Source organism: Leiobunum rupestre, chromosome 11, assembly GCF_980474605.1.
Source record: "Leiobunum rupestre chromosome 11, qqLeiRupe1.1.hap1, whole genome shotgun sequence".
In the NCBI taxonomy this organism is placed as follows: Eukaryota; Metazoa; Arthropoda; class Arachnida; order Opiliones; family Sclerosomatidae; genus Leiobunum; species Leiobunum rupestre.
Window position 1 is genome coordinate 24526243 of NC_143394.1, and position 22280 is coordinate 24548522.

A 22280-nucleotide genomic window follows, 5' to 3' on the forward strand; every position below is an offset into this window, starting at 1 on the left:
CTCTTAAATTAGTTGTTGTGAAAATTTAATAGGTAAATCTCCAAAATGTCGAGTGTAGATGTGCAATTTTTTTCTACAAGACAAGCAGTAGTTAAAACATAAATCAGTACTATGCAATTTAGATAAACCGCCAGAAAAGTCAAAGGAACTGAATATAAACGCTAAGCCTTTGATCAAAACTAGAAATGATAGTACTCAATGTTATTTACTGCCTTCAAATTTGAGTAACAAGGTGAAAACCGTGGATAAGTTTACAAATACTAAAAATCAACCTAAAGATTTAAAAGTTTCCACAAAAGTTGTTGGTTCCCAAACGTTTATTCAAGACTGGCCACCCTTATTTGTACAAGCTGCTAAAATGACAGATCTTCAGTTTTCTAGTGACTTATCTTATCAGGTATAATTTTCTATTTAACATTTTAGCACTATTAAAATAACTATTTACTAATTTAATATTAAACATACTTTAAGATGAAGGAAGAATTGTAATAAAAAGTCTGTAATGCAAATAACAACGAAAAGAAGTATTGGTCTACTATCAGAAGAATTTGACGAGGAACCAACCAGTCTACTCCTTCGGGCTGATGGAAACTGTATACTAAATATAGTATTTAAACGACCATTCATGTTTGACATTATCAAGGATGGAAATGTGGATCTGGATACGTTAATTCATATGTTCAAAGTCATCACGGGTCAACTGGGTCACGAATTTTGTTCAGGAATTAATCCAGAGAAGGTGGAAATTGCAAATTGCACATTTCCAAAAAATCTAATTGAAATAAATTTTATGAACTTTCCAAAGACCGTAAAATATCTTTCGGAACAGGCATGAAGGTACAGTGTAAACATTGCTGGTATGTTGGAAATTGCATCTTAAAATCAAAGAAACGTAAGGTAACCGAATCTCCAAATAGAAGACTTAAACGACAAAGAGTATCAAGCAACTTTCGGATTAAGTACTTAACACCACGCAGCAAGTCAGTTCGTTTATCACGAATACAGAACAACCGTTCTTTCTTCAAGCAAGAGGTCTCTAAGTTCGATGCCGAATTGAAGCTGAGGACAGTGAATTTAAATAAGGAGAACTCAACTGAGATGACTAACGTAGTAAAAATCATTAATGAACAATTCAGCTCTACGCTAGAAGAAACATTCAACTCCACAACTGGCCAACCTCAAGACATTTTAAAAGCTTCGTGGGAGAATGATTCAGCCCAAAAACCTCTCGAAGAAAAAAGGGACTTTTCGCAACAAGAAAAATCTCTAACCTCTCCTTACATCCGAGAGTGGAATGCTATCACCCTGAGGATTGCGCTAGCTGTTAGTAGTCGAAGCCCAGCAGCTTACGAAGCTTTGAGAAGCTTTAAAATTTTAAATCTTCCAAGCGTTTCCACCTTGAAAGAAAAAACACGTAAGCTAAATCATAAGCCGGGGGTTAATGAAGAATACCTTGCTGAAGAACAAATTAAATATCAAAAATTTAAAATGGACATGGAAGCTAAGGGTCAGCTTGTTCCAACCTGTACTGGAATTCTAATTTTTGATGAGGTTAAAGTTATAGACAAAATAATGTGGAATAGTAAAACCCATGAGTTTGTTGGATTTGCAATGGACCAAAAGGACTGCCCAGAATTGATTGATATATAAGGATCCAACACCTCAGGCGCCTTCTCCTACTAATTATGTCCTACAATTTCTATGGAGAGATTTAACTTCCGGAACTGATGTTATCGGACCATATTTCACTTCGGCTTACACGTTCCAGCAAAAAAAATTGGTAACATCTTTATATCAAACTATCGAGGCTTTTGAATTGTATCAGTTCAAATGTGTAGGGATTGTTTATGATGGTGCAGCTGAAAATTTGGCGCTTATGAAAGTTACAATGGGAGTAAATGGTGCATTCGGATTTAAAAAAACCATTGACGGATTGTACGACTTTTCAATTGACCCTAGTTTTAAGAACCCTTTTTCAGAAAAGCTAAGACTAATACACTGGATAATTTGTCCGTCCCATCAAATGAAAAATTTAATTGGACAGCTTTATGCGTCAAGGAAGGATGGACCAAAAAGTTTCTCCAGAAGCAGCGTGCCCTTTGGTTGGAATGATATAGAAGATGTCCATAAGAGGGATGAAGAGAGGACCAAACATGGACAAATGCGGGTAGCCCGGCATTTGTTGAAGAGTTATATTGAACGAGTTCAGTGAACTATACGGATTTACCCATGGAACCACTAGCTCAGAAAACAAAAGAAAAAGTGCAAAATTAACCTATGAATACTTAAGAGCGTGTAATCAATTATTTGAAAATAGAACACTCCGGGCCCAACGAGTAGAGGACATGACTTCCAAAGGACTTCATTCTATGGAAAAGGGCTATTTATTTTTTGAAAAAAGGCTAAAGGATATTTTAGACCTTAATCCTGACATCAATTTGAATAGCTCAAAACAAACTGTATTCATTTCGTGGCAAACATGGGACTTACTCCGCGTTATGTACTATGTATTTCAGGGTTTAGCGAGAGAATTTTTTAACCTGTGCCCAGGTTACTTCCTATCTTTTATTAGAATTACCGGTAGTGCCATTGAAAGTTTATTTTCCCAAATAAAATATGCAGCTGGTGGAAAAATTACACTTGCTTCATACGTTAGTGGTAGAAAAGCCGTAACAATTAGGAGTAATGTGCAGGGGAGGAATTCTTCTAAAAAATTTCATCGTGACCAACTGATATTAATTAACGAAGCTGATTTAACAGCTAATAAAAAGTAATTTGTATACTTATGTCATATTATCGTAACTGTTTTTAAATCTAAAATGTCTGATTGGTGATACAAATATTAATTATCTGACAATATTTGATTTTAATATTTGTACTTTAATTTCTTAAGTTGATTAAAAACTTTTAATCATAAAAAAATCATTATCTAACTTTTTTTTCCTATTTCTCACTTTTTGTATCATTAGAAATACTTTTATCACGAACTTCAAACTCGGATAGAAGCTTCCTTTTTTTCAAAGGTTGACTTGTAGTAACTTTGGGGGAGGTAGTAGTTTCATTTATCTTAAGGCATGCACGATTTGGTGAAATCTCTGTTAACGCTGAAGGCACGGATGAAGATGGCGAGGAACTTTTAATACTGCTTTGGGACGTTGAGAAACTTTGACTATTGCTTTGTGAGGTTGAGGAACTTGAAATCACAGTCTTCTCACTCTTCTTTGCACTTTTATTCTCACTCTTTTGACTTTTTTTCGCACTCTTCTTTGCATTTTTTTCCTCACTCTTCTTAGCACTTTTCTTCTCGCTCCTCTTCACACTCGTCTTTTTCTTTACACTCTTCTCTTTAATACTGTATAACTGGTCTCGTAATGTATGCCCTCCTTTGCCTCGTTTTAGATGACTAGATACAAATTCTTGTATTCTTGCGTGAATCATTTTTCGAGTCCACTCACGATAGAAATTTTCTATTCCTAGAGTATGCCATTGTACATCTTTAGGTAACGCTTCATAAAATTCCATTTTGACATCATATTTTTCTAGCACATGTCTAAAACATAGTGAAAATTAAAATATTAATGATCCTTCTTCAACTACACAAGACAAAATGAAGCTTACGTTTATCATCTTTGATCCATATTTAATTAGGGAGTTCCTGTTAGCAAATTTGCAAACTTTGTTATTAACACGCCGAATAAATGGAAGGAGACTCTTTTTGGGAAAAAGCATTTTTCCATTATCCCTAATTCTTAAATCTATTGGCAAGTCTTCCTTGTCATGGTCATTCATATGAATGATCATGGTACACTTTAACAGATTCTGGTCATGTATTCTCTTATTAAACGAGTGTTTCATTTGATACTGCTTAGCCGAGTCCTAGACGAAATTTCTCCAAAGCAACTACCTCCAAGTTTATATAGAGCTGAATCTGTTTCTCCCACAAAATTAACTGGAATGCATTCTTCTTGCTCCACATCTATGCTAATTTCCGCAGGTTGTACATTTTTAGGGAACTTTTCAAAGACTTAACCGTAAGTTAACGTTTCAGATGTGACAATGTTGACCATCATTGCTTCATCGTGGCCAGAAGTATAAAGATGAAACTCTCTTAACTCCCTTGCTTGAGAAAAATAATTTACTGTGAACTCTGCCATTGATTTGTTGGTTCGAATTTTGGTCTGATCTATAATTTCACTTTCTTTCCCATCTTCAGATTCTCCGGGGATGTTTCTCTTTGGCCTTCCACGTTTTTTTAGGAATCAAGGGTTGAAATTTCTCTTTTAGTTTTCATATAATTTGATAAGCTCTAACAAATAATTAGATACATTGTCTGACTTCAAAAATGCTAAAAATAACTCTCTCCTTTCCAAAACAAACGGTCGTTTGAGATTTTTCAAATAACCAACTAAATCCGCTACATTCTGCATGATTAACAAATTATAACATTATCACAACCTTTACCCTAGGCTGTCAGACGATGTTTCGCGAGATTTTTTTAAATAAAAACGTTAGTTTTTTTGAAAATAGATGGCGATATAATCTACCCGTGATGCACTCGTATATTTCCTACGCGGTCGGGTGGGATGAAATTTTCAAATCCCATTTTCCACCCTCCCCCTGTAGTACAGAGAAAGCGTGTCGCTAAAAAAAAGGGCTCGCTGATAATTTCAGTTCATGTATTTCTGATACTTGTCTATTGTTCATAAATAGGGGTGTAGCTATATCCACACCAGTAATGGCAGCATAACCCCTACATTTAATCTAGGCTTGATTCGTGGCCAATTAACCGCATTTCTCGTTGCTTGATTCAAACTCCTAAACGTGATTTGCATTTTTTTTAAATGTGTAGTTTTAGACAAAATGCTGTACATAAATATAAGCCTAATATAAAAAAAATACATAATCGGAATGGCAGCCTGATTGCTTTCCAAGTTAAACCTCGTATTGATGGATTTCAATACAATATATTTACATTTGGAGGCCCAGCAGGGTTATTTACCGGCTTTTATATTGGACAATAACTCCGAAAATTTCGCGATATTATTTGCTTATTGTCATGTTTATGGGTAATATCATAAGTAACTGTTACTTTAGGCTCTCCTTTCAGAGTGGTCTCTGCTCATTTGGGGGTCGCTTTGACTGTTCTAAATTTAACATAATAGCATGCCCCCGATGACCGAATATAGATGCAGTGGCGTTATTAGGGGAACAAGAAGCACGTGTGTCCCTTAAATGTATGGCTATTGACTAAATATATATTTTACTTTTTAATTTTTTTAACTCACTTTTGTACCCCTCCTAAACAAAATCCTGGCCACGCCACTGTCAGCATCAGACAAAATTGAGTTTAATAATAAAATTTATTGAATGTCCTTTATGGGAACTCAAATGATTAGGAAATGAGCCATAAATGTAGTCATCAGTGCTTCAAAAGTGATTTTGTAGCATACCAAATTATACATGTTCTGCAAGTGTACCTTGAACACTTATGGATCACGGTAAACTATTATAGAGCACTTAAGGTACGTACACAGAAATTAAGAGAACACATATAGTTCACAAAAGCTCACTAACAGATCACGCAAGGAGCACCTTTTGCGTTTCGAATGTGTACGATAGTGATCTACTGGTGAACGTTTTATTTGCCGTGTACCGAATGAATTTAAATTTTGTGAATAGTGGTTTCGAACGGTGAACGTGTATCTAGCTTTATTCCCCAGTGTTTCGGCTTTCAGGTATAGCGTTTATCATGATAAATTTAGGAATACGTTGACTAAATTACATTATTTAATCGATTAAACGTTATGTATTAAGGATTAAACAGTTTAAAATATGTACTTTTGTTTACGCAGTTGTTGATTGGAAATGCTTAACACAAAAAATTTAAGACTTCGAAGGGGAAAAATATGATAGCGGATTAAATATTTTGTTTATTATTTGGATATGACTGTAGCGAAATACAAACCATTACATCCGGTTTTTTTTTCTTGTTAAGTAATTTTTTTTGAGTTGTTAAGTGAAGTGATGGATTTTAACAAAATATGTAAAATCACCAAAGGTTGGAAAATGAGAATTGCTAGATGAAATGGTTGAGAAGACTGTATTTTTTAATAGATCATGTTAAATAGTATATGTTAATATGAGCCACCAATGGACTTGAATTGAAAAATTACTAAATAAATAGAAAAGGTAGAAAAACCTATCATACAAGTAGCAAAAAACTAAATCCTAGCCAGAAATAGATGATTTTATTAAATAAAAAGTGGTCTTGCATAACTTCGAGTCACGTGGTTGACGTAGCAGCTAGGCGAAACGAACGGAATGAATAGACTCGCTTATTTTAAGAAAACACTCAGTGCTCGTGAGCGCTTGAAACTTGACACGCGGTGAGGTAGCAGGTAACATTTTCAAATAAGGCTCCCCCTTTCATTAAATCAACTATTCAAACAGATTTCAGTTCTCCGTTGCTACAGAAGAACTTTTGAAATTTTTAAATATTAGGATTAACTCCTCGTTATGATTAGTTAGTCATGCGCCGGATTTCCTGCACTGACATTGTGAGTATTGTTGAGAATGCGGTCTAATATTTATAATTGTTAATTTGTTTTCAACTCGAAGGCCAAGTTTCAAGTCTTTATTTAATAATATTTTTAAATTTTTCTACGGCTGATCTCTTTTTCCCTTATCTTGTATATCTTTTCTCATGTTCAATAAATATATATTCCAATATAATTTTGAAAAATAGCTTAACGAATTTAAAAACTTATGGTAAATAAATGATTTTTATTTAATTCATACTAAGTATAAAGTTATTAGGTTAGGTAAATGGTAGGAAAAGAGCTGAGGCCGACATGTGTCCAAAATTGGAAAAAGGTTAGGTTATACCACGTCTTGGGTAGGTTTTAAGCTTATTTTGGACATCCGAAACTATATTTCGATATCAGACAAATGCAACTTGAAAACTTGCAACACGATTAGAACCATGGAATTTGTAACCAATAATACACAGTTATTTCTTAGATATTATTTCTTTTTAGCATAAGTTAGTTGCTTAACCCGTAGGATGTTTATAATTTACTACTGATTTTACAAAGTTGTAGTGGAATCAGTAGGCAAAGATCAAATTTAACTAAATACCGCGCAATTCTTCGGAGAAACATACGCCCACTAGCGCTAAATATGAATAATTAAGGTTAGGAGAAAAATAAATATTTCGCTTGAGCTCCCTCTTAAACAAACAGCCCATTATGGAAACTATAAGTACTACTGAGTTCAAAAGAATTATAAGCATTGAATGAAAGGTAGTACTCGATAAATTCTAAACAATTTTTTTTATATATACTCCCAGTAGGCGCAACGTCCAAACTTTCAAAGAAATTAGAAATAAAAACACACTAAATTAAATTTACAGTTGATTTCTAAAAATTAATGACGAAGCACCGAAAACGTTTTGTGCAATTTTATAAATGAGAACACGGTTGAGCGCGTGTCTTCAAGACAAATTGAACCCCAATTTAACTACTTTTTGTGTAGAATGTAAGGCGTCCTTTATAATATATTTAACGAAGTTGAACCATTTGCCTTTTTTTAGACATGTCTATGATAGGTTGTGGACACTCTTTTCAAAGCTAGAGAAAGATTCAAAAGTTCATATCAACGAGCATACTCAAGACATTTTCGCCAAACCTTACAGCTTTCTATAGTTTATCAAATTTTAAACTAACCTAATTTTCTCAAAAGTAGTTTTAAAAGCTAACTCGGAATAAATTTCCATAACTTGAATGTCGTTTTGTTAACTTGGAGCTGTTAAAAAAGATAATTCCTATTAGCTAGGTAGTTAGCCTTTCTCAATATTTCTAATTATTCCTCGAATATTCAAGGACGAAAATGACTAGTTTAAAAGCTAAAATGATTATAAATCCTCAACTCTATGTACCCAACAAAGTTATCATTGGCGGGGGCAGTATGTTTTTCGAAAGACAGACCTTAAAAGTGAGGCTCCTTAATTTTAATTGTTGGTTCCCTCAGAACGTTTGATGCCATCCATTTAATAATCCCTCAAAATTTAATTTGTATGCTCGCCTTAAAAAATTAATAGAAATTTTAGGAAGTTCAAATTTAATTTCCGAAAGCTGTCACTAATTTCTATTTCAATTTTTTGTCTTCCATGTGTAGGGTATACCACTAAAAGAGCAAAGCTAGTCAACCGAAACTATAATATCTTAAAAACTCAAATTCTCAAGTTTTTTGCGCGATTATCGCGTTATTTCACAACAAAAAGTTTATTTAACCTTCAGTTTGTCGCCTCATCTTTAGAAGTTATTTAATTATCTAAAACTAAATAGACCGATGTCATTTTTTCGTCTGTCTAGCAGTCACCACTTTAGGACAGGGCCACCTTCAACATTGGTCTCTATATTTTTACTTAGAAATCATGAGGGAATTGGTCCCCCCAAAGACTTAATTAAAAGAATGTCTAATGTAATTGTTTAATCCACAGTTTTAGTCGGTTCAAAAATCAAATAAAGGAGTCTAGGACGGGGTGGCATGGGTGCCATGAAAGGAAGCGAATAAAGTGCTTCTAAAATTTCGTGATTGTCTATCAGCAAATGATAATTTCCATCTTATGACGTTATTAGATGAACCACAGTATGGTCAGACCAAATTGACACTGTTAAACGTACTGTTTTAAAACTGTTTTAATTTAACTAAGGGTTGTAACTAAAATGTCTAAATTAGTATTTAAATACAATTTTATATTTAAAATCATTCTTCGTTCAGTGCTCACATTATCCCTTTTAATTAAGTACATCGCTAATGGTAGGCTCTAAGTAATCCACAGACGTCATATGACATTCGCGTGTAAATCCTGATCTTATACGGTGCAACCAAGCGACAAGACTTGTGAGACTCTTATTTGCCGCGTAACTTTCAAACTAATTATTTTGTCACATGCTAGTTATTTTTCGTACAATCAGCTCTTTTTCATCACAAACAGACTGAATAATACTTATTGCTTGTATATTTGACAGCGCTTCCAAAGAGGAGAAAAAGGAATAATCCCGTGCTAGTTAATTTGTGCGTCGCCGATCTTCTCGTCCTGCTCGTCTGCTGCCCGATGGCAGCCTACACAAGTGCCACCAAAGTCTGGGTGCTTGGAAAAGGAATGTGCAAAGTGCTGGCCTACTGTCAAGGTAATTTCCTTTCAGTAGAAGGCCTTTAGATTTAGTCTATTTCAGGATAAGACTTTAACTCAACTTCTGCTAGCACACAAAATTTACATATTAAAACTTTTACCTCTGATCTTACAACGTCCTAAGTTTGATTACCCGTTATCTTAAAGTTCTCTATACAAAATGGTAAAATTACTGCCAGCTTAAGTTCGATTCAAAGTTATTGTTCAAAATAGTTTTGTTGATTTTATAAAATTAAATAATATTTATCTTATTTTGACTTAAAATACTTTAAAATAGCGTTACAATAAATATGGTGTTCATCCACACTTGGACAAAATATTTATAAACTGTCGTATCTAATGGTACACTACTTTTGCCTTTTCTTATTGAACACCACCGGACATTTCCTAGAGGAATTTTCTGGTCGCCTTTATGCGCATTTTAGATGTTGTTCAACAACGACTGCGCAATTTACGTACTATTTACTCAACATCGTGGAAAACAAGTTGATTTACAAGAAAATATATACGGTATTTTCAGAAGGTTTAGGGTGGATTATAACTATATAATTTAAAATGTAGATGGTAATTTGTATCACCAACTTTAAACCTAGACCGAAAACGTTGGATTGGTCTACGTAAATTAAGACGTTGATTTTTGCTTGAGTTGTAATTTACTAACAATTGTAAGTGGCGAGACTTTTGTTCAAAGAAAATAAAGCTTTTCTCCGAGACGTAAAGGACTTATACTTATACGTAGGTTAATTCTACATATATATTTTCATGTTACATAAATAAAATCAAAGGCCAATGTCGCGTATTTTTAAGATCGGCAATGAAGCCAAAGCGAATAAAAACGCATTTGAAACTTTACCTTATCTCTTGATGAAACATTAAAATGAAGCTTTTCCTCATAAAAACTACTCGCGACTTTCAACCAAATCAGAAATTGTAACGGAGACCGTAGAATATTTTTCTTTTCCCCTCATGAAGCTACTTTCTTTTACCAATCTTTCTAGAGATGGAGCAAGTCAACAGAATACTGAAATCTTTACTCACCAGGGACGAATTTTGTTTAGTTTTTATTTCTTCACGTACGTGAATGGTGAAAGATTCCGTCTTTTGGTCAAAGAGAACGCAATCAAATTCCCAGTGGTTCTTTGAACAAGTCGAAACTCTAGGCTACGACCTAAGCGTCAAATTTGCAAATTGTTATCTCTAGCAGGCGGAAAGTATTAGAATTTCTTGAGCCATTACAATCGGACCAAAGAAAGATGAATGATGTAATATTCGCGGGTCCCCACAGTTCAAATTTATGACTATTTTTCTAAAGCTTTTAACCGCGATAGGTTATCCGTTATTCTGACTTAAAAAAACAATATTTTTTCAACTGTTTAAAAATAAGATTAATTTCATAATTAGCAATGTTTAAAGGCTTTAAAAGTCGCTGGATGACTTGGGCCTAAGGTGGTGCCTTGTTTATTAGCCTAGACTATAATTATTAACCCTCTGCTAGCTGGTTCACAGTATTCACAATAAAAAGTTAAAAATTATTCCACTTTCTTTAACCGAATGGAGTTAAGATCGGGAATTTAGCAAAATATTCCTGTTTTGACCCATTTAATAGTTGTTTAGGATGTTAGTGGTCTTTATATAGAAAATTTGATGAAGGATCTGTTATCGTCTACTACCTTACACCTTAAGACAAAACAAATCTTTGTTAATCTAGTTGGCCGGAATTCTGCCAATAAACATTGATATGGAAAAAAGAACGTAATTTATTGGGAAAAGTATAGCGGTACTTCGGACTTAATGCCTTCGAGGCGACAACAAGGCGTTCAATAAAATTCAATATCAAACGAACAATTTAAAAGTCCACGGCTTTTATTTGTATTACAAAAAGACCAGGTTTGTTGGGCTCAGTGATGGGCGTTTTGCTAAAATAGTGGCTCAGCTCACTATTGCTAGATCTCACTCACACTCATTTAAAAGACGATCCATTCTCTTTTCAAGTCCATTTGAGAGATGGAATCGAAGATAGGCTCATTTCCTTTTCACTTTTTTGAAAACTATAATTTCGCTCAATATAAGATCAAGCTCCTAAATGAGTTGAGCGGTGCCCATCGCTGATTGGGCTTAAAATCTTGACTTCGCCTATGTACCCTTTTAATTTAATAATTATCACCGGATTCTTTTGTTTGGCTTTACAACTATGAAAGAAGTGCTTGGTTATTTCAGGAGTAGCCGTAACGTCGGGAACACTCTCTCTGACAGCCTTGAGCTTAGATAGATATCTGTTCACGAGGCATCCGGGAGTCTTCGAAAAAGTGCGCCGTCGGCGTCTGTCAGCTGGGATGGTCATCGGCGTCTGGATTCTGTCGGCCTTAATTTCTGCTCCTGTTATATTAGTCCGCACCACTCAGGTAAAAACAATAAGCTTGCAATTTATCCTTTCAACTTTGGCTATAAACTTTGTTTCGCGCCCAAATATAGGCGCCGATATTTTTTTAAACCATACCAGGCAACACTGCTAGCATAGTTCTTTATTAGCAAACGCCATTAATGGTACGGCAAAAATACCATTATTGAAGAAAGTAGGTTTTATAAATACAGCTTAAGTATAATAGGATATATTTTTAAATATGAGATATTTATAAACGGAATAATAACACAAAATTCTTATATTGTTATTTCACTATAAACCATGTTTGGTTTTAGAATGTTTAAACGATAGGTTTGATATCTGTGTATTTAACATGTGTACAAAAAGCACTTTAGTAGAAGCCTGTAGGATGTCTATGGCAATATGTGGGACATTTACCAAAATCAGCATCTACAACCACTGACAGGGAAGCGAAAATGGCGGATATAATGAGTGGCAAAGGCGACAATGAGGGCACCCGTGTTTTGGCGCGAAAAATATACTGAATTGAAAATACCTTAAATCAGATGCATATAATATCACTTACATGTACATATCTGTTCACATGGGCAGCGCCGTTTTTAAATAATCGAAGTATAATCCAACAGCCTGACACGTTAAATTTTAAAATTATCTATAAGCCACATATTTAAAACGAGTTTTTCCTGAATTGAACTTTTCTTTCTAGTTTTTACACAAAACATCTTTATAAATTTGTGTTATCTAGTACATATAAAACCAATAAAATTTAAAAATCACGTTTTTCATGTTTAGTTTCCTGTTGTGCTATATACTATAGAGGACTTACAATGTTAGTACACAATTTACTTTCATTTTTAGCTTTTTTAAGGAAAATTTCGGTTTTAAATTGAATGATTTTTGATAAAAATTAGGCTGTTTGTGATAAATGAGACATTTTTTAGAATAAAACTAACATAAAATGACCATAGCACCAAAGCAGGCTACATTTATTTATTTACAGAAAACGTGCAGTTACAAAATCATATAATAAAACCGTTGAAGAAAAGAGTACTACATAAAGTAACTCATTGCAAATAAACATATAAAACCTCTTATGTATGGGACCACTTAGAAATCCGTTGAATCACCGATATTCTTCTGAATATCTGTAAAGTAAAACTTCAATTCGTTTAATTCAGTAATAATAAAATATTATAACATAAGTAAGAAATAAAATGTTCCCCAAACAACGTGTTCGGTATCATGTAGACTATTTATACTGCTAGAATAATAATTATGTTGAGACTATCATGGTCAAATATTTCCGCGCTAGGGGGAGTTACGTTGCCGAGAGACATAAAAATGGCGGGGTTTAGTGCTGATATTGATGTGACACGATCCCGAAATAGATAGAAATTATATTTAACGTGTAAAACAGTGGGAATACGAAAGAATGGTGAATGGTAAGTAATATTTCGTTATTATTGGTCCTTGATAAAAGAAACGCGTCAGTTTCGAACCTTACGCTATGAATTTTTCTGACTCCGAAAAAATCTTTTTGTCGGAAGACAGTATGACTAACTAGACGCACAGCAGCTAAGCTATTTAAATAAACTAACGGAAGCTAAAACTTGACTCTCCCTTTTAAGCTGTAATTACCGTGATGCAAATGGCTTTAGTCCTATCCTTCCACAGCCTTTTCCACTCAAAAACATTTCCTACGGCTCGGCGGAAATTTTGAGTGGGGCTTAAACTATCAGACTAGATGACTTGGGCCTTAGGTGGTGCCTTGGGTATTAGCCAAGCTGGTTATTATTATTATTGTTAGTCTTGACTTAGTGTCAGAAATACGATTTTGTTTAAGGTGACTAAACTTCATTCCGTACCCTATGGGACTTTAAATAATCCAAATGACTATCGAAGGTTTTTCCAAAAGCGCCCTCTTTTTGTCATTGGGTGTAGTATTTTTTTTAATCGGCCAGGATTCGAACCCGAGCCCTCTTGCACGACAGGTGAGCGTTCTACCGCAGAACCACGGATACAGTTACGATTCACTGAAAATTAAAAACTCTTCCGAGGAGAGGTATATTTTGGCTTGCCAACTTGTTACGTAGTAATATTGGCAAATGATTTGTTAGTTTTCTCTACATTTATTGGTCATAATCTTGCTTTAGCTTTCTAGTGTAGGATGATTTCTAGTAACCATGAAGCTACGGTAACCTACGTGAAGATATACTTTTCCAAATTATATTAACTATAAGGGGTGAATTTACTTTCACACTTGAATATTGCTATTTAACCGTCATCTATTTAAAAAATTTCGATTGAAATGTGTATGCAAGTGGACTAGGAGAATTAACGGTTGTCGACAGTCGCGGAAAATCACTGACAACCACGATTATGCACTACTGCGTTTTAGCAAGTCATCCATTCCTTAAAGTTTCAAGTTAAATAAGCGAGAGTAAATATCTTGCTAGAGGCGCCACTTACAGGAAATAAAAAAAATCACGGTTTCCAAAAATTTTAGGTATCTATTTCACACAAACTATGAAAATATAAATAAATCTCCATATACAGCTAATGTTATTCGTTTCAAACATACTTTCGCAGACTCTCGCTAATTTAAAAATTTAGAAAATCTTCTTTGAATTTTGTTAAAACAATATAATTATTACAATTTTCCATTTGTATGATTTTTTAATTGTTGGTGGTACTTTGCCAATGCTAAGCTGAAAACCATGAAAAATAGAGTTAACGTTCATACACTTCTTAACACGTTTATAATTTAAATAAAGTCATTTTATACAAGGTTTAAGTTAGTAAAAAGATGTGTGTTTTCATCCGGTTACATATCATTATCTAGATTTTGTTAATAACCAGTTTATATTAGTCACTATCGTTGACAAATTATGTAGAAAATTTGATAAAAAGATCCCCCTACCCTTGTTCAGTGTTTGTTTATAGCTTTCCAATACTAATTGTAATATTTTATCAGACAAATACACTGGTTTGAATAAAAATTAATTTAATTTAAAGTTAAGCATCCATTTTAGTAAAGGAGTTGGTGATAAATTTTGGGCAAAAAAAGATAACTAACCTGGAGAAAAGTAGCGCACGTGGCTTCTCGAAAAACTGAGTTCTAAACTGTTTCTGATAAAAAGGGTTTGAATTGTAATAAGCAAACTCTCTAATTCGCTATCGCTGGTCTGCTGATGCTTATAACGTTTCTTATACACCTACCTATATATGCACGCAGTCATTTATTAGGTTATAAAATTCGTTCCTATTGCAGCTGTTTTATATGGCTTATATACATACAGCACTCGTGATTAATAGCGATTAATAATAATAATAATAATAATCTCTTGTGTGGTCACGCGTTTAAGATAATTTTGTTCGTTTGTCTTGCATCGCTCACCTCGAAGTTCTAGCTGCTGGAAAACGGCAGGTCTCCCCAAATGAAGAACTTTTCGTTTTTATCCGTAAATTGTAAATTTTTTGTTATTTCATGGCGTCTTCTAAAGTCCTCATTCTGTAGACCAGCGGCGGCACTCTCTTGTTCGACAACCCCCAAAATTACCAATTTAGAAACCCACCGTAAGAAACAAGATGTAAGGGACACACAACCCCCCATTTGTTGGAAATATCTATAAAATATCTAACCGATCAAATGCCCAAAACGTAGGTACTTTATATAGCGCCAACAAGGCTCGATATCCCCTATCGAATGATGTATCATTTTACTTCCTATCCCTGACGGTTCGAAGGACAGGCGGTGCCCAATTTCCGGACCCCTATTGTCCAAAATTAATACAGAGACGACCAAGGAAACGATATCACCTTTTGGATTTGTGTATCATTTTTCACAAAATGGCGAAAATGACAGCCAACACCCAAATTGTGGTTCCTCAACTACCCATATTGATACAGCGACAGCGAGGGCACGATATCACCTATCACGTCATGTATCATTATCATTTTCATCGCCAGCATGCTACCAGACAACCACGCCGTTAATTGTAGATTTCTTTGTTGAAGATTTAAAGGTTGTAGAAAATGTTTGAGTTCGAAAAATGGGACCAATTGTGTTGCAGTGCTCAAAGGCTTGAATTTACTTTAAAAACTCTTTTTATTTCGTAAAAAAATATTGAGAGACTTCCGAAACCTTTTGTGCGTGGTTGTAGCTAATGTACTTCGCAACAAAACTAGATGGAGTCAAACCAGGCTCAGCTTCTTTTTTTTAAATTAAATATTTCTGAACATTTTCATCAACTAAATAATGAAAAGTCGAAACATAAAGATTTCATCTTGACGTCACTAGCCCAAGTTTCAGGTCATCATTTTTATCTTTGTAGTAGCTACAGATGGTGACGTAGAAAACATATTAACACGGAAGAGCCACCAATATTTTATAGAAAAATCTATTGAAACGTAGCGCGTTTTCAACACCCCTTTATTTTTTGTATATTAATTTATTTCACCAATATTTACAAAATTTACAAAGAATAGAGGTAATCCTCTAGGGAAGCCCCTGGAGGAAAGGTGTTTAATATTGATGCCGCGTTGCCTCGCTGAATCGCGATAGCGATTCGTTGGAGAAGGAACTGAACCGAACGCGGCTCACCGGTTACGTCCTTCAGACGACGGCCAATGGCGTGAACTAAACCTAAGCCTTCTTGACCGAACGAGCCGAGAGTTTCAACGGCCACCGCTTTAAAAATGTACCGATTCTCGAGTCCAGCGTACTTAGACCTTTTCTTCACTTCAGCCTGGGTAGCGGCCCAGAGATGGGCTGTAGAAGAAGCGGCCAAATACGAACTCGCAAGGGGGTCTGTGCATGTATTAAATGTCCGCAATTTTTAACTTACTATTCAGTTAAAAAACCGGAATATTTTATATCCGGCGTTGTTGAAGTGAGTATGAATTTTAGTATTTTTCCGCTTGAGTTCCGGAAATAGAGTTGTAAAAATAATAGAAGAATTTACCTGCGAGGTAAAGACCAGCTTATTCGCGGTTAATTATAATGTTCGCAAATAACAAAATCCGCAATTTTTGTATTTATTATATATTGGGTTTAACATATAAAACGGGAGCTGGATACAAATCTGAAATTTTATTCTGCTGTCTGTGGTCAAATTGAAAACTTTACTTTAGTAAAGAAATTGAAAACCTGGCACCTATGACAATGACTTGACTATTTTTCTATCTTAAGCACAATAAACCCTTGAGCTTTTTTATACGCGAATATTTGTTTCCTAGCTTCTGATATGGTTTTGGAGAACTCGGCATTCATGTCTACTATTTTTTTGTATAACGACCTCATAATTGCCTTATCTATACTATAGATTTATAAATTTATTGAAACATTTATCATCCATGTCACTAGGATCTACGACTGGGTCCTTTCACTTTCGATTTTTGCGTAGAACTGTGGCAACACCAGATGGCGAGAAGAGCCTTCACATTGGTGACCTTAACCGTCGTTTACGCCTTACCATGTGCCGTCCTCATTGCTTGTCACGCGTCGGTCAGTTGGACTCTGAGACTCGCCACGGGTCCTTCCGCCGCTCAGGGGAAGGATAAACTGAAAGAAGCCAAAAAGTCAGGTAATTCTGATTTTTGTTTAATAGGTCGATTCCGAAATTCAGTGTTTGAAAATTCCTTCCTTTAATCAAGTGAAGACTCACTTATCTTATGTATAACGTCATCTGTTCCCTTGTTAAAACGTTTGAACTTGCTTTAGTTGAGTAACACACCGTTATGCGTGTTGATGAAATTAAGGAAGGTAATAATAATCAGCTAGGCTAATACACAAGGCACCACCTTAGGCCTAAGTCATCAAGCGACTTTTGAAGCCGTTAATTCAGGTGGCCGGGTTACAATGCGTAGGAGGGTGGTGGCAAGCCCTGCATGCCACGCGATCGAGCCAACAGCTCCCTACACTAACTATAACCGTTAACTTCAACAAGTTTTTATGGAAGGGGAAACCGACGAACTCGGGGGAAAACCCCTTAAACCAGTGGGGAAAGGCCACGGTAAGGCGTAATAGCGTGTAAAGAAAAATATATTATGACACGCGCTAGTGGAAATCAAGCATTAGACCTAAGTTATGGCTCTCGTGGCGCTCGGAACTTATATTTTAACTGGGCCCGGGCCCGCTCTCAGTGGCCCTGAGCTTGGGAGAACGGAAAAAAAGATCTAATATAAAACACTTCTTGCCATACCTCTCCCGACTACAGATTCTCCCCTTGATACCTTCGCACTTGTATAGTCACCGGCCGTTATGCCAATTTTCCCCGATAGGGGGATATGAAGAAGAGTGCTTCCCAAGAAATTCTGTTGCACCGAAACTTCCCTGTATTAATATGCTCAAGGATGAACCGATGACGCTATGACGTTAGGGAGGGATTATTGTCAACTGAATTTTGGAATCGATATATTTAAAAGCATTCGTTAGTGGTAGGTTCAAATCAGATAAAACATAATTAACGCGATAGATGTGGGCAATCCCTAAAATTTAAAACAAATCTGTGAGCTAATGTCCGTCACTTTTAGAAAACGTACCAACAAGTCCGTTTCAAAATTATCGCGAGTAATTTGAAAGTTTTGAAAGTCTGCAGTCGTTGCCGCTAAATCTTTAATCAACAAACATCTCGGGTAATTTTCCTTAGAGTTATTAAGAAATAAACCCCACCTAAGTATAGACGATAAATTAATAGTAAGGGAGCAGGATAAATCATCGTTGTTTGCTAGATTCAACAGATTATGTCATTAGATATGGAAAACTCTATAACAAAAGCTTACAGGTAAAGTATACTACCCAAGTTTTGAAGAAAAAAAAACTCCTCAAATGTTAAGTAGACGCTCTTATATAACTTCCAAATTCCCAAAAGAATATCGTTACCAAGAAACCTAAAAGGCTTCCACATTGGGTATGAACCCTCTCAAAAATTTCAAAACATTTGACAAACATTTAGAAGAGCGATATCTAAAAACGCGTTTACATTAGATCGACAACCCAGTTAAAATCGGTTTGATTTCCATTTTTGACTAATAAATTGAAATAAAGTCAAAAGTTTATTGGGTTCCAAGTGATAGTATAGGCGATGGTCCCAGTAAAATCGTTTTTGTCGTGTATCTTGCGTTATCACAAATGCTTTATATAAGGAGAAATCTAAAATTAACCGTGCGTCAGTAACATGACGATATAGAGAAAGCCCAACACTAAAGGGTCTAAAGTCAACCCCTTAACATTTTGCAGTTTCCAGCTATTACACAGAAAAAAGTGTGTTTAGGTTTTGAACACATTTAAATGTTCTATACGTAAACACGATTAGAATTTGAACGCTTGAAAATGTTACGAAGACTAAAATGTGTTCTATTGTAAACACATTGCCATTCTCCTAGTGTTATTCCCTTCGAAATGGATGAAAATTGATATCCGAAACACAAAGCCTGAACACTTGTTCTGTGAACATGTTAATTCAAGGACATGATCTATGGTTTCGTGTTCTATAGCTATAAAATCTACATTCAGCTTTACCGCGATTTCCGGCCTCTTATCTAGAAAGTTTCAGAATTCGCGGCAAAAAATCGCATAGGACAGATACGAACGAACACAGTTGACCACTACGAACTTTCTTTCGCGCCTTTGTCGTAAAATTTGGTAGGTTTTAGTTTATTTACTGACTTGTTTAAACCTAAAAATTGTTTTAAAAACTATTGTACTAGTAATTTACAAATGCAGAATAAATGTTAAAATTATTACTTTTTCCCGCCAAGTGTTAGTGACTACTTTATCAAAGTGTAGAAATAATAATAATAATAATAATAATAATAATCAGCTAGGCTAATACCCAAGGCACCACCTTAGGCCTAAGTCTAATAATTTAAGCTATGTTAACTGAAAAATAAAAAAGTTTTTAACAGTTTTTTAGACCATCCAAGAGCTTCGTTTTGTAACCAGTCTTTTAATATTAATAAATATTCAATTTAAAGGGTTTTTACAACCGTGTAATTGTCCGGAGATTTTCAATATGTTCACAAGCGGAACATTTCCAGTAACTCATGTACAAAACCTGAACACAATACATTTAGAACACTTTTTAACCCTGAACACATGACATAATAAACACGTTCAAAACCCGAACATATTTCCACTTGAACACGTTCAAAACCTGACCATATTTCTAATTTAACACGTTCAAAACCTAACCATATTTCTAATTGAACACGTTCAAAACCTAACCATATTTCTAATTGAACACGTTCTCGGTTTGAACACGAGCAGAAAAGTGATGCGTGATGGTGTTCATGTATTGTGTTCAATATCTGAACACATTTTTTTCTGTGTAGTCTTGTAAGTGAAGGTTTATTTGATTTCGTAACGATTCCGCTTTACTCAAAAACTAAAGTGTTAAAAGCCTATTGATTTGAAAGACTTTTCCAGGATTAATATATTAAGTTAAATATTAGTTCGATTAAATATTAGGATGTAGTTAAATTTACCAGAAAACCATAAGAGCAAGCGACGCCAGTGAGGGCATTGCTAAAATAACCATTAATTATCGTTTACACCGTAAACGCGCCGATTGTTATCGAATTTTTAGCGTCTCGTCTACATATTTTTCGGAAACTATACTGAAAATTTGAGATCCTTCGTTGTAAAACTACGACGATTATCGTGATACTCAGATTTTTTTGGCCAAATAGCGAGCTTCTTGTAGGCTAATGAACTAGACAGTTAAAAATAAACTTAATATAAATAAATCCGATAAAGTGTATGGTCAGGCGGCTTGAGTCTTATCAATAATTTAAGAAACTCTACGCCTATAGGTGAAAATTAAGATTCACATCTTATTTTAAAGTTTACTGAGTCTGCCTATTTTCTGTTCAGTCTGCTTTGAGGTTTGATTCTGTAGATTATCTTTGGCTGAAGAGTGCACTCACCAAAATGTTTTGCTGCTATACTTTCGCTCAACCAACTTTGAGGAAATCGCTCGGAATATCTATTTATTTATCTTCTTTTTTTGTATATATAATTGTATGAGAATCATACAAGAAAAATAAAGTTAAAGGATTTGTTTTCACAATGTCCTTCAAAAATTGAATTTTTATATGGATAGTAGGATACTCTTCTTTCTTTTAAGAGAGGTTTACTGCAAGCTTATTTACAGTCACGATCAATTTTGAATACCTAGAAGCGGATCGCGTGTCGTTAGATGTTTGGCAAAAACCATTTTTGAATTGATTAGGTTAAGTATTCCTAAGAGGTTAAAAAAATATCGAGGGTTGGGGTTAAGGTAGCGTTAACTCTTCTAATAAGTAAATAGCACCTCACTAATTAATCAAATATTCTTAATTTAAAAATTCGATACTAAAATTATATTTATTGGACGTAATTATCTCATTTAGTGGAGGCTTTTAAATCAAAATAACATTTAAAATATATGTAGTAGTTTCATATAAACCTTTTAATAATAATAAACTACGCTAATATCCAAAATTACACCAAGGCTTAAGCGACTACAGTATAATCTAGCATGGACCCGGCGTTATTTTACTCGATACACATTTACCCCTATATTTATATCTCATTTGGGTCGTTTGTAACTATCAGTGGTGAAACTAAGTTAGTTTTGGGTTTCCTTATACTTCTTGGACCTGGCCACGTCGCAGGCACTGCGGTGCCATTATTTACGCCACTGGTATCTATAGTGACGTTCTACTCTACCTGAAAATGAATAAAGAGATTAGAGTCATGATAAATTCTATTTCTAAATTAAAAATCGTATATTAATAGAGTTGCTGAAAACTTAAGCACGACCCTGCTTTCAGGGATTTAAATACAAATTCCGGTTCTTAGATAATCGAAGGCGAGGGGATTCTTAGATAAAACTTGAAAATACACTTTTTTAGGTTTTTAAAATTCTGGAGACTTTCTCAGAAACAGCGAAAACATACAGCAGTGGAGAATACAGAAATTTCTCGAGGGAAGATTCAGAGCTTAAGATTATGTAAATTATGAAAATTAAAAATTTGAAAAGGGTTTGAAGTTACGAAGCCGGGACCAGAAACCCACCGTAAGCTTTTTAAAAAAACGTTTTTGTGAATAAAAGCAGCCGTTCGGCCTATCTGCCAAGCGAGCTACAAGCTTATACGTTTGAAAAACGAAATTTATATTCAAAGGTTAAACCCGGGAAGACGTAATAGAGTGAAACCATTTATGACGAAGATTAATTTGATTATGAAGTCAAGGGGGCGAATCTTAAGAGTAAAGCGAGTGGTTTCGAGAATAAGGAGCAAATTCCAACAAAATCATTCCTGATTAACGTTGCCAAAATGTACTTTACTAGGCGTTGTAAGTTCTTTCGCTCCTATACTGGAAATCAATTTTACCTGATAGCACTATCATAGGATAGATGTCCCTCGTATTCCATTGCTCGTAGTCTCAGGTACCATTTATTTGTACTATATCTTCTGGTATTTAATACCAAATATAGCAACTGGCAGACGCTCTTTAAAAGGATGGCGCGTGTTTTATTGTTTTAGAACGATAAGTGAAAGTGACGTATTTAAGCTCTAACATATTTCCAAGCCAATAACAAAGTTAAATATTCTGAGGCGTTTTCTAAGCTTATAGTTGAGTCAAGATTTTCTTAACAGCATGGACCAGCGAGATGATAAGCTTAAGAATATGTACGCTTTCTGAAAATAGATTTA

At 34.8% G+C, this 22280-nt stretch overlaps 1 protein-coding gene across 1 annotated transcript in view; it reads left to right on the forward strand.

The window, feature by feature from the left end:
* The first annotated feature begins 7887 nt into the window (after nucleotides 1–7887).
* The window catches only part of LOC149922027 (uncharacterized), a 29293-nt gene continuing 14900 nt past the window's right edge, over nucleotides 7888–22280 (forward strand). The window contains exons 1-4 of the mRNA XM_090162219.1: nucleotides 7888–7963; nucleotides 9033–9194; nucleotides 11414–11598; nucleotides 16945–17164. Of these exons, the coding sequence (XP_090018345.1) occupies nucleotides 7888–7963; nucleotides 9033–9194; nucleotides 11414–11598; nucleotides 16945–17164 (643 nt within the window). The remainder of the gene's footprint in view (nucleotides 7964–9032; nucleotides 9195–11413; nucleotides 11599–16944; nucleotides 17165–22280) is intronic.